At 35.1% G+C, this 14,237-nt stretch overlaps 1 protein-coding gene across 1 annotated transcript in view; it reads right to left on the bottom strand.

Moving 5' to 3' along the window:
- Positions 1–14,237, bottom strand: part of MEIKIN (meiotic kinetochore factor) — a 158,659-nt gene that overhangs the window by 123,951 nt on the left and 20,471 nt on the right. The window contains exon 5 of the mRNA XM_082457962.1: positions 10,215–10,334. Within this exon, the coding sequence (XP_082314088.1) occupies positions 10,215–10,334 (120 nt within the window). The remainder of the gene's footprint in view (positions 1–10,214; positions 10,335–14,237) is intronic.

The raw sequence follows: 14,237 nt of genomic DNA, 5'->3' as shown, positions 1-14,237 counted from the left end.
AACAGCTATAAAAGAGGAAATCGACAGTAACACAGTAATAGTGGGGGACTTTAACACCTCACTTACACCAATGGACAGATCATCCAAAATGAAAATAAATAAGGAAACAGAAGCTTTAAATGACACAATAGACCAGATAGATTTAATTGATATTTATAGGACATTCCATCCAAAAACAGCAGATTACAGTTTCTTCTCAAGTGCGCACGGAACATTCTCCAGGATAGATCACATCTTGGGTCACAAATCAAGCCTCAGTAAATTTAAGAAAATTGAAATCATATCAGGCATCTTTTCTGATCACAACGTTATGAGATTAGAAATGAATTACAGGGAAAAAAAGGTAAAAAACACAAACACATGGAGGCTAAACAATACGTTACTAAATAACCAAGAGATCACTGAAGAAATCAAAGAGGAAATCCAAAAATACCTAGAGACAGATGACAATGAAAACACGACGATCCAAAACCTGCGGGATGCAGCAAAAGCAGTTCTAAGAGGGAAGTTTATATCTATACGAGCCTACATCAAGAAACAAGAAAAATCTCAAATAATCTAACGTTACACCTAAAGGAACTAGAGAAAGAAGAAAAAACAAAACCCAAAGTTAGCAGAAGGAAAGAAATCATAAAGATCAGAGCAGAAGTAAATGAAATAGAAACAAAGAAAACAATAGCAAAGATCAATAAAACTAAAAGCTGGTTCTTTGAGAAGATAAACAATATTGATAAACCATTAGCCAGACTCATCAAGAAAAAGAGGGAGAGGACTCAAATCAATAAAATTAGAAATGAAGAAGGAGAAGTTAACAACAGACACCACAGAAATACAAAGCATCCTAAGTGACTACTACAAGCAACTCTATGCCAACCTCGAAGAGATGGACAAATTCTTAGAAAGGTATAACCTTCCAAGACTGAACCAGGAAGAAGCAGAAAATATGAACAGACCAATCACAAGTAATGAAATTGAAACTGTGATTAAAAATCTTCCAACAAACAAAAGTCCAGGACCAGATGGCTTCACAGGTGAATTCTATCAAACATTTAGAGAAGAGCTAACACCCATCCTTCTCAAACTCTTCCAAAAAATTGCAGAGGAAGGAACACTACCAAACTCATTCTATGAGGTCACCATCACCCTGATACCAAAACCAGACAAAGGTACTACAAAAAAAGAAAATTACAGACCAACATCACTGATGAATATAGATGCAAAACTCCTCAGCAAAATACTAGCAAATAGAATCCAACAACACATTAAAAGGATCATACACCATGATCAAGTGGGATTTATCCCAGGGATGCAAGGATTCTTCAATATACACAAATCAATCAATGTGATACACCATATTCACAAATTGAAGAATAAAAACCATATGATCATCTCAATAGATGCAGAAAAAGCTTTTGACAAAATTCAACACCCATTTATGATAAAAACTCTCCAGAAAGTGGGCATAGAGGGAACCTGCCTCAACATAATAAAGGCCATATACGACAAACCCACAGCAAACATCATTCTCAATGGTGAAAAACTGAAAGTATCTCCTCTGAGATCAGGAACAAGACAAGGATGTCCACTCTCACCACTATTATTCAACGTTGGTTTGGAATTCCTAGCCACGGCAATCAGAGAAGAAAAAGAAATAAAAGGACTACAAACTGGAAAAGAAGAAGTAAAACTGTCACTGTTTGCAGATGACATGATACTATACATAGAGAATCCTAAAAATGCCACCAGAAAACTACTAGAGCTAATCAATGAATTTGGTAAAGTTGCAGGACACAAGATTAATGCACAGAAATCTCTTGCATTCCTATACACTAATGATGAAAAATCTGAAAGAGAAATTATGGAAACACTCCCATTTACCACTGCAACAAAAAGAATAAAATAACTAGGAATAAACCTACCTAGGGAGACAAAAGACCTGTATGCAGAAAACTTTAGGACACTGATGAAAGAAATTAAAGATGATACCAACAGATGGAGAGATATACCATGTTCTTGGATTGGAAGAATCAATATTGTGAAAATGACTATACTACCCAAAGCAATCTACAGATTCAATGCAACCCCTATCAAATTACCAATGGCATTTCTTACGGAACTAGAACAAATAATCTTAAAATTTGTATGGAGACAAAAAAACCCCGAATAGCCAAAGCAGTCTTGAGGGAAAAAACGGAGCTGGAGGAATCAGACTCCCTGACTTCAGACTATACTACAAAGCTACAGTAATCAAGACAATATGGTACTGGCACAAAAACAGAAACGTAGATCAGTGGAACAAGATAGAAATCCAGAGATAAACCCACACACCTATGGTCAACTAATCTATGACAAAGGAGTACAATGGATAAAAGACAGTCTCTTCAATAAGTCGTGCTGGGAAAACTGGACAACTACATGTAAAAGAATGAAATTAGAACACTCCCTAACACCATACACAAAAATAAACTCAAAATGGATTAGAGATCTCAATGTAAGACTGGACACTATAGAACTCTTAGAGGAAAACATAGGAAGACCACTCTTTGACATAAATCACAGCAAGACCTTTTTTGATCCACTTCCTAGAGTAATGGAAATAAAAACAAAAATAAACAAATGGGACCTAATGAGACTTCAAAGCTTTTGCACAGCAAAGGAAACCATGAACAAGACGAAAAGACAACCCTCAGAATGGGAGAAAATATTTGCAAATGAATCAACAGACAAAGGATTAATCTCCAAAATATATAAACAGCTCATGCAGCTCAATATTAAAGAAACAAACAACCCAATCCAGAAATGGGCAGAAGACCTAAACAGACATTTCTCCAAAGAAGACATACAGATGGCCAAGAAGCACATGAAAATCTGCTCAACATCACTAATTATTAGAGAAATGCAAATCAAAACTACAATGAGGTATCACCTCACACCAGTTAGAATGGGCATCATCAGAAAATCTACAAACAACAAATGTTGGAGAGGGTGTGGAGAAAAGGGAACCCTCTTGCACTGTTGGTGGAAATGTAAATTGATACAGCCACTATGGAGGTTCCTTAGAAAACTAAAAATAGAATTACCATATGTTCCAGCAATCCCACTACTGGGCATATACCCAGAGAAAACCATAATTCAAAGACACATGCACCCCATTGTTCATTGCAGCACTATTTACAATAGCCAGGTCATGGAAGTAACCTAAATGCCCATCGACAGATGAATGGATCAAGAAGATGTGGTATAGTGAGAGGCCCACGCACCGCGATGAAGAGTGGCCCCCACTTGCCACAACTAGAGAAAGTCCTTGCACAGAAACGAAGACCCAAGACAGCCAAAAATAAATTAATTAATTAAAAAAAAAAAAAAAGAAGAAGATGTGGTACATATATACAATGGAATATTACTTAGCCATAAAAAGGAACGAAACTGAGTCATTTGTTGAGACGTGGATGGATCTAAAGACTGTCATACAGAGTGAAGTAAGTCAGAAAGAGAAAAACAAATATTGTATATTAACGCATGTATGTGGAACCTAGAAAAATGGTACAGATGAGCCGGTTTGCATGGCAGAAGTTGAGACACAGATGTAGAGAACAAACGTATGGACACCAAGTGGGGAGAAACGCAGGGGTTGTGGGGATTGTGGTGTGCTGAACTGGGTGATTGGAATTGACATGTATACACTGATGTGTATAAAATTGATGACTAATAAGAACCTGCTGTATAAAACAACAACAACAACAACAAAAAATAACTACAAAAAAAAAAAGGTCAATGTACTGAATGCTCCTATCAAAAGACACAGAGTGGCAGATTGGATAAAAAACAAGAACCTACCATATGCTGCCTAAAAGAGTCTCAGTTCGGGGCAAAAGAAACACACAGACTGAAAGTGAGGGGATGGAAAAAGATATTTCATGCAAACACAAATGACTAGAAAGTGGGGGTAGCAATACTCAGACAAAAAAGACTTTAAAACAAAAGACATAAGGAAAGACAAAGAAGGGCATTATATAATGATAAAGGGATCCATACAAGAAGAAGATATTACACTCATTTACATATATGTATCCAATATAGGGGAACCTAAATCTATAAAGCAAATACTAACTGACATAAAGGGAGAAATGGATAATAATACAGTAATAGTAGGAGACTTTAACACCCCAGTAACATCAATGGAGAGATCACCCAGACAGAATATCAAAAAGTCAACAGAGGTCCTAAATGACACAATAGACCAATTGAACTTAATTGATATCTATAGGACACCACATCCAAAAAAACCCAAAATATACATTCTTCCCAAGTGTGCATGGAATGGTCTCCAGAATAGACCACACAATAGGTCACAAAACAAGCCCCAACAAATTTAAGAGGACAGAAATTATTTCAAGCATCTTTTCTGACCACAATGGTATGAAACTAGAAATCAACCACAGAAGGAAAAACAGGAAAAGAACAAAAATACATGGAGACTAAACAACATGCTACTAAAAAAACCAATGGGTCAATGTTGAAATCAAAGAAGAAATCAGAAAATACCTTGAAACAAAGAAAATGAAAACACAACCATACAAAATCTATGGGACACAGCAAAAGCAATTCTAAGGATGTTCACAGCAATACAGGCCTTCCTCAAGAAACAGGAAAAATCTCAAACAACCTAACCTACTACTTAAAAGAATTAGAAAAAGAAGAACAAATAAAACCCAAAGTCAGGAGAAGAAAGGAAATTATAAGGATCAGAGAGGAAATAAATAAGACATCAAAAAAAATAGAAAAGATCAGTAAAACCAAAAGCTTTTTTTTTGAAAACATAAACAAAATCAACAAACCTCTAGCCAGTCTTACCAAGAAGAAAAGAGAGAGGATCCAAATAAACAAGAAAAGAAATGAAAGAGGAGAAATAACAACTGATGCCATAGAATTTTTTTAAAAAAAGCATACTATGAACAGATATAAGCCAACATACTGCACAACCAAGAAGAAATGGACAAGTTTCTAGAAACAAACAGCCTGCTAAAACTGAGTTAAGGAGAAACAGATCATTTGAACAGATCAATCACTAGAAATGAACTAGAATCTGTAATTTAAAAAATTCCTTGCAAACAAAAGTTCAGGACTGGACGGCTTCCCTGGGGAATTCTACCAAACATACAAATAACTAATACCAGTCCTTCTCAAACTATTCCAAAAAATTGAAGAGGAGGGAATACTCCCAAATTCATTCTATGAGACCACCGTCACCCTGATAAAAAAAAAACAAACAGATAAAGATATTGCAAAAAAAAGAAAATCACGGGCCAATATCGTTGATGAATATAGATGCAGAAATCCTCAATAAAATATGAGCAAGCCAAAACCAACAGTACAAAAAAAGGATCATATACTATGATTAAGCTGGATTCAATCCAGGGTCGCAAGGATGGTTTGACATATGCATATCAATCAATGTGATACATCACGTTAACAAAAGGAAAGACAAAAACCATGTGATCATCTCAACAGATGCAGAAAAAGCATTTGATAAAATTCAATATCCACTCATGATAAAAACCTTCACCAAAGTGGGTATACAGGGAACATTTCTCAACATAATAAAAGCCAGTTGTGACAAGCCCACAGACAACATAATACTCAACGGTGCAAAGCTGAAAGCCTTCCCACTAAATTCAGGAATAAGACAAGGATGCCCACTCTTGGCACTTCTACTCAACATAGCACTGGAAGTCTGAGTCACATCCATCAGACAAGAAAAAGAAATAAAAGGTATCCAAATGGAAAAGGGAACCCTCCTACACTGTTGGTGGGAACGTAAGTTGGTGCAGCCATTATGGAAAACAGTATGGCTGCTCCTCAGAAAACTAAAAACAGAATTACCATATGATCTACCAATCCCACTCCTGGGCATATACTTGGACAAAACCATAATTCAAAAAGATACATGTACCCCTATGTTCAGAGCAGCACTATTCCCAATAGCCAAAACATGGAAACAACCTAAATGTCCATAGACAGATGAATGCATAAAGAAAATGTGGTACATATATACAATGGAATACTACTCAGCCATAAAAAAGAACAAAATAATGCCATTTGCAGCAACGTGGATGGACCTAGAGATTATCATACTAAGCGAAGTAAGTCAGAAAGAGAAAGACAAATACCATATGATAGCACTTATATGTGGAATCTAAAATATGGCACAAATGAACCTATCTACAAAACAGAGAAAGACTCAGACTTGTGGTTGCCAAGGGGGAGGGGGGAGGGAGAGGGATAGACTGGGAATCTGGGGTTGGTAGATGCAAACTCTTACACTTAGAATCGATAAACAACAAGGTCCTACTGTATAGGACAGGGAACTATATCCAATCTCCTGGGATAAACCATAATGGAAAAGAATGTATCAATATATATGTGTGTAACTGAGTCACTTGGTTGTACAGCAGAGATTGGCACAATACTGTAAATCAGCTGTACTTCAATAAAAAAAAATTCTTCAAAAAGATATCCAAATGGAAGGGAAGAGGTAAAATTGTCATTATTTGCAGATGACATGATACTCTATATAAGAACCCTAGAGTCTCCACACAAAAACTATCAGAACTAATAAATGAATTCAGCAAGGTAGCAGGATACAAGATTAATATACACAAATCTGTTTCATTTCTTTACACTAATAATGAAATATCTGAAAGAGAAAGTAAAAAATAATCCTGTTTAAAATCACATCAAAAAATAAAATACCTAAGAATAAACTTAAGCAAGGAGATGAAAGACCTATTTGCTGAAAACTATAAAACACTGATTAAGGAAACTGAAGGTGATTCAAAGAAATGGAAAGATATTCCATGCTTTTGGATTGGAAGAATTAATATTGTTAAAATAGCCATATGACCCAAAGAAATCTATAGATTTAATGCAATCCCTATCGAAATATCTATGACATATTTCACAGAACAAGAACGAATAATTTGAAAATTCATATGGAACCACAAAAGACCCAGACTGCCAAAGCAGTACTGAGAAAAAAGAACAAAGCAGGAGGCATAACCCTTCCAGACTTCAGACAATACTACAGTAATCCAAACAGCATGGTATTGACACAAAAACAGACATATAGATCAATGGAAGAGAACAGAGAGCCCAGAAATAAACCCACGCACCTATGGTCAATTAATCTACAATAAAGCAGGCAAGAATATATACAATGGAGAAAAGGCAGTCTCTTCAGCAAATGGTGCTGGGAAAGCTGGATAGCTACATGTAAATCAGTGAAATTAGAACACTCCTTCACACCATATATAAAAATAAACTCAAAATGGTTTAAGACCTAAATAAGACATGACACCATAAAGCTCCTAGAAGAGAACACAGGAAAAACATTCTTGGACATAAATCATAGCAGTATCTTCGAAGATCAGTCTCCCAAAGCAAAAGAAATCAAAGCAAAAATAAACAAATAGGACCTAATTAAACTTAAAAGCTTTTGCACAGCAAAGGAAACCATCAACAAAATGAAAAGACAACCTACAGAATGGAAGAAAATACTAGCAAATGATGCAACTGACAAGAGGTTAATATCCAATATAGACAAACAGGTCATGCAACTCAATATTGAAAAGCAAACAACTCAATCAAAAAATGGGCAGAAGACCTAAATAGACATTTCTGCAAAGAAGACATACAGATGGCTAACAGGCAAATGAAAAGATGCTCAACACTGCTAATTATTAGAGAAATGCAAATCAAAACCAAATGAGGTATTACCTCACACCTGTCAGAATGGCTATCATGAAAAAGTATACCAAAAAAAAAATAAAAATGCTGGAGAGGCTGTGGAGAAAATGAACCCTCCTACACTGTTGGTGGGAATGTAAACTGGCACAGCCACTAGGGAAAACAGTATGGAGGGTCCTCAAAAAACTTAGAATTGAGCTACCATATGATCCTGCAATCCCACTCCTGGGTATACATCCAGAAAAGATGAAAACTCTAATTAAAAAAGATACATGCACCCCAATGTTCACAGCGCAACTATTTACAACAGTCAAGACGTGGAAACAACCCAAGTGCCCATCAATACAAGACTAGCTTAAGAAGATGTGATATGTATATCACATATATATATAATGGAATATTAGCCATAAAAAGAATGGAATATTGCCATGTGCAGCAACATGGATGGACCTAGAGAATATTATATTTAGTGAAGTAAGTCAGACAGAGAAAGACAAATATATGATATCACTTACATGTGGTATCTAAAAAATAATACAAATGAATCTATATACAAAACAGAAACAGACTCACAGACATAGAAAACAAACATGTTTACAAAAGGGTAAAGGGAAGGGGGGAGGGACAAATTAGGAGTATGGGATTAACAGATACAAACTACTATACATAAAATAGATAAGTATCGATAACAAGGATTTACTGTATAGCACAGGGAATTAATTATATTCAACATCTTGCAGTAATATAAAATGGAAAATAATCTGAAAAATACATATATATATATATATATATATATATATATATATATATATATAACTGAATCACCTTGCTGTATACCTGAAAGTAACACAATACTGTAAATCAACTACACCTCAATTTAAAAAAGAAAGAAAATACATAGGGCTTTGTTCATTTGTGTAAAAGAAACACAAAAAAGATAAAGCATAAACTAAAGAGACTGCTTACCTATAAGGGGTGGGTGGAAACCGGGTAGAAAGAAGAGGGGAAAGGGATCACAGAAGCAGTAGAAGAAAGAGAAAGCAATACTTTTCTGAGAATATTTTTTTGTATAGCAATCACTCTTAGAACCATAGTAATGTTTCACATACCTTCACACAGCCCCCCTCCTTGAATAAATAAACAAAATCAAACAGGAAAGGGGGATCAAAAACTGAATCCAATACTACCAAAGGAATCTAACTATATAACAAGTGAACAACAATTTCACTGAAAGGGGAGAGGAAAAGAACTAACCTACCTAACTTTGTAAAAGAGTATGTTGATTGGATGCTGTAATGCTGAAGACAAACAGAACTGTACATAAATGCTGTAGTAATCTACTTAGTAAATGTATTTCTCACAGGGATCTGGGTTAACAATTCTGAAGCTTCTTTGTGTGTATAGTAGAATAAAGGAAGGAAGAAAGGGAGGGAGGGAGGGAGGAATGGATTTTAACCCATAAAATAAAATAAATATGCATGAGTCCATACTGATAGAAATAATTGAATAAATAAATGGCAGAAAATAGGCAGTTATTTTACAACAGAATTCCAATTAATAAATGTAACAGGAAAGAGTGAAGTAGAAAATCACCATGAGATGAACACCACAGTAAGAACTGTGGCAATCAAGTTCTTCTGATGAATGGTAATATCAGTGAATGAAAGTTTGAGGAGAAACAGGACTTATGGAGTCTCAAACTATCTTTTTCCAGGTATTTATTAACTACAGAGGGAAACTAGTAACTTTACAGTGGAGAAAACCAGCGGATACCACCTTAATCAAGTGAAGTTTAACATCACCAGTAATAAGATATATGTACTGACATTAAGAATTCCTTAATACAACATCATTTCTGTGGTGTTCTTATCAAAAATTGCATAATCTCTTTCCAATCATGAGAAAACACTAGACAAATTCAAACTGAGGGACATTCTACAAAATAACTGATCAGTAATCTTCAAAAGTATCAAGCTTATGAAAGACAAACACTGAGGATCTGTCACAGACCTCAGTAGACTAAGGGAGAAATAACAATCTAATGCAATGTAGGATCCTAGATAGGATCCTGAAACAGAAGAAAAGACGTTAGTGGAAAAACTGGTGAAACATGAATAAGGTCTGTAGTTTAGTTAACAGTTTAATACCAATGTTAATTTCCTGATTATCACCATTGTATTACAGTTGTATAAGATAATATTTCAGAAAGCTGGATGGGAGGTATATGGGAACCCTTAGTATTACTTTTGCAACTTTTCTGCAAGTCTAAAATTCAAAATAAATGTTTTTAAAAAGTAAACCCATATGTACTTAAGCTACTTACTATTAGTCAGGTATGATGTGTAGCCAAAGGTCATCCTAATCAATGAATTTAGCTTAGAAATCATTCAAAAGAAAAAATACTTTGCTTTTCCAATATAGACAAGGGTTTCCCCTTGTGACATGAGGAAAAAGAATGTGAAACTTACCTAAAATTGCAGAGAGGTTTGAAAACTGTACTGCCTTCTCTATCGGTACTGCTTTACTGGTGTCCAAAAGAGTGGAATTCTTACATAGCATGTTTTCTTCCAACATGGGACACTCCCAATCTAAAAAAGCAGGGAGAAATGGCACAAAATTTTGAACAACAGCACACAAGTGGCAGATTACCTTTTCCTCCTCAACTTAGGACCCCAGCCCATACCAAGCTATGGTAACTGAAGAAAGTTTGGGTGAGACAGAGAAAAAAAGACAAGCCTTGACGGCATCAGGATATTAAATAATCTTTGGGCTATCGCAGTGCCCTAATACCCTTATTTCCTTTTCCCCACTTTTCCCATTGTCCTCATATTATTATATCACATATTTAGTTAGGCCAATATTCAATGTAGACATTATGATGATAAATTGCCATAAAAATCCTAGTTTTTACTCTTGTGGTATACCATGACCACCTTTTGTTTTTCCTGGAGTCAATAAAAGTCTTGTTTGTTTAGTTTTCTCCATATTTTTCATCTATTTAATCCTAAACTCTACCAAATTGTATAAATCCATTCTGTTTTTTCCATCCTCAGATGTTCTGAAATTTCATAATGTTTAGTCTTGGTGTTTTTCATCTATTGTGCTAGGCACAGTACGGCCCTTTTAACCCAGAAATCATATTCTTTAGCTCTAGAAAGTGTTCTGGAATTGTATCTTTGATAATTTTCTTCCTTCTGTTTATTTCATTATCTTTTTCTGGAACTCCTATTATTTGATATTAGATTTCATATATTGCTTCTCTAACTTACCTTTTTTCTCCATTTTTTGTGTTTTCCTCCTGACTTTTTTTTTTTTTTCTGGGCAATCTCCTCAACTTATCTTCTAATCCTTCTATTGAGTTTTCCATTCTGCTACTGCATTTAATTTGTTTTCTGAATATTCACCCCCTCTTTTTTTTTCACAGCATCCTATTCCTATTCAATGGATGCAATATACATTTTTTTTATCTCAGTGAAGTTTTTTTTTCCAGTATCTTGCTTGTATTCCTATTGCTGCTTGGTTTCTTCTCTTATTTTTAATTTTATCATGGTGGGAACACTTAACATGAGACATACTCTCAAATTTGTAAGAGTGCAATAGAGTATTGTTGACTGTAGGCACAGTGCTGTGCAGATTTCTAGAACCTATTCATCTTGCATAACTGAAACTATACCTGTTGAATAGCAGCTTCCCGCATCCCTTTCTTCCAGGGCCCTGGCAACCAACATTCTACTCTCTACTTCTATGAATTTGACTTCTTTAGATATCTCATACAGGTGGAATCATATAGTATTTTTCTTCCTGTGACTGGCTTATTTCACTTACCATAGTGTCCTCAAAGTTCTTCTATAGTGTTGCATATAGCAGGATATCCTTTTTTTTTTTTTTAACATCTCTATTGGAGTATAATTGCTTTACAATGGTGTGTTAGTTTCTGCTTTATAACAAAGTGAATCAGCTATACATATACATATACCCCAATATTCCTTCTTTTTTAAGGCTGAATAATATTCCATTGTATGAATATACTGTATTTTCTTTCTCCATTCATCCCTCAATGGTCACTTAGGTTGTTTCCACACTGGGTTATTGTGAAAAAGGCTGCAATGAACACGGGAGTGCAAATATATCTTCTAGATCCTGACTGCAATTAGTTTGAATAAATACCCAGAAGTGGGATTGCTGGATCATATGTGGTAGTTCTACTTCTAATTTTTTGAGTAACTGCCATACGGTGTTCCATTGCAGCTTCACTATTTTACATTCCCATCAACAGTGTACAAGGGCGTCCAATTTCTCCATATCCTTGCCAACACTTTTTTTTTTTTTAAATAATAACCATCCTAAGAGTTGTGAGGTGATATCTCACTATGGTCTTGATTTGCATTTCCCTAATGGTTAGTGATCTTTTCATATACCTGTTGGCAATGCAAATGTCTTCTTTGGGGGAAATGTCTATTCAAGTTCTTTGTCATTTTTTAATCAGGTTATTTGGATTTCTTTTCCTTTTGAATTGTGGGAGTTTCCAATATATTTTGGATATTAATCCCTTATCAGATATGTGGTTTGCAAATATTTTCTCCCTTTTTATAGGTTGCCTTTTCACCCTGTTGTTTCTTCTTCTGTGCAGAAGCTTTTTAGTTTTATCAAGGCCCACTTGTCTAATTTTGCTTTTGTTGCCTGTGCTTTTGGTGTCACATAAAGAAATAACTGCCAAGACCAATTGTCATGAAGATTTTCCCCTATGTTTTCTTCTAGGAGTTTTACAGTTGCTGTTCTCACGTTTAAGTCCTTACTACATTTTGAGTTGACTTTTCTGTATGATATAAGGTATGGGTCCAATTTCATTCTTTTGTATGTGGATACCCAGTTTTGCCAACATCATTTGTTGAAGAGACTATTTCTCCCACATTGTGTATTCTTGGCACTCTTGTCAAAGATCAGGTGACCATATATTTATGGATTTAGTTCTGGGCCCTCTATTCTGTCCTACTGATCTATATGTCTGTATTGCCAGTACTATAATGTTATATTTACTGTAGCTTTGCAATATATTGATACTTTGAAATCAGTTAAGTGTTGATTTTCTGTCCAAATGTTCTATCCATTATTACAAGTGGGGGTACTGAAGTCTCCTACTATGATTGTATTGATGCCTATTCCTACCTTCATTTCCATCAGTGTTTGCCTCATATGCTATGGGCTCTGATGTTGGGTGAATATTTATTCATAATTGTTACGTGTTCCTGATGAATTGACCCTTATATAATTATATAATGTCCTTCTTTGTCTCTATATAAGTATAGCCCCTCCTGCTCTCTTTTGGTCACCATTTGCATGGAGTATCTTTCCCCACCCATTTACTTTCAGTCCATGTGTGTCCTTAAATCTAAAATGAGTCTTTTGTAGACAGCATATGGCTGGATTTTTTTTCGATCTATTCAGCCACTCTTTGTCTTTTGATTGGGTTTAATCCATTTATACTTACAGTAATTATCGATAGAGAAGGACTATTACAATTTTGTTAATTGTTTTCTGTTTTGTAGTTCTTTTGCCTCTCTTTCCTCTCTTGCCATGTTCCTTTGTCTTTCACTGATTCTTTTATGTTGATATGCTTCGACTCCTTTCTATTTTTCTTTTGTTTCCTCTATAGGCATTTTTTGTGTGTGTAGTTACCATGGGGCTTACACAAAACATAGTTTAAACGGTCTACTTTAAGCTGATAACAATTTAACAAAAACTCTACACTTTTACTTCACCCCTCAAACACACTTTGCAATACTGATGTTACAATTTACATCCTTTTATATGGTGTATCCATTAACATATTTTTATAGTTATATTTAATACTTTTGTCATTTAACTTTTATACTAGAATTAAAAGTGATTTATATGTCACTGTTATAGTATTAGTATATTTGTCTATATACTTACCAGTGAGTTTTATACTTTCATATGCTTTTATGTTGCTGTTTTAGAGTCCTTTGTTTCAACTTGAAAAACTCCCTCTAGCATTTCTTGTAAGGCAGGTCTAGTGATGATTAACTCCTTCAGCTTTTGTTTGTCTGGAAAATTCCTTATCTTCTCTTCATTTCTTAAGGACAGCTTTGCTGGTTAGAGTATTGTTGGTTGACAGTTTTTTTCTTTCAGCACTTTGTCTATAAAATTCCACTCCCTTCTTGCCTGCAAGGTTTCTCCTGAGAAATCCACTGATAGTCTAATGGGGTCCCCTTGTACATATCAAGTCGCTTTTTTAGTTGCTGCCTTCAAAATTCTCTTTTTGTCTTTGACTTTTGACAATTTGATTATGTGCACCCATGTGAATATCTTTGGTTCATCTTATTTGAGGTTTGTTGGGGTTCCTAGGTCTGGATGTACATTTCCTTCCCCAGACTTAGGAAGTTTACAGCCACCATTTCTGTGAAAAAGCCTTCTGGTCCTTTCTCTTTCCCTCCCTTCCTACCTCCCTTTTCCCTATGGGACTCCCACAA

Source organism: Balaenoptera physalus, assembly GCF_965194825.1.
Source record: "Balaenoptera physalus genome assembly, chromosome: 3".
Lineage (NCBI taxonomy): Eukaryota > Metazoa > Chordata > Mammalia > Artiodactyla > Balaenopteridae > Balaenoptera > Balaenoptera physalus.
Note: the sequence above shows the minus strand (reverse complement) of the source record. Positions and strands in the feature narration are given on the sequence as shown.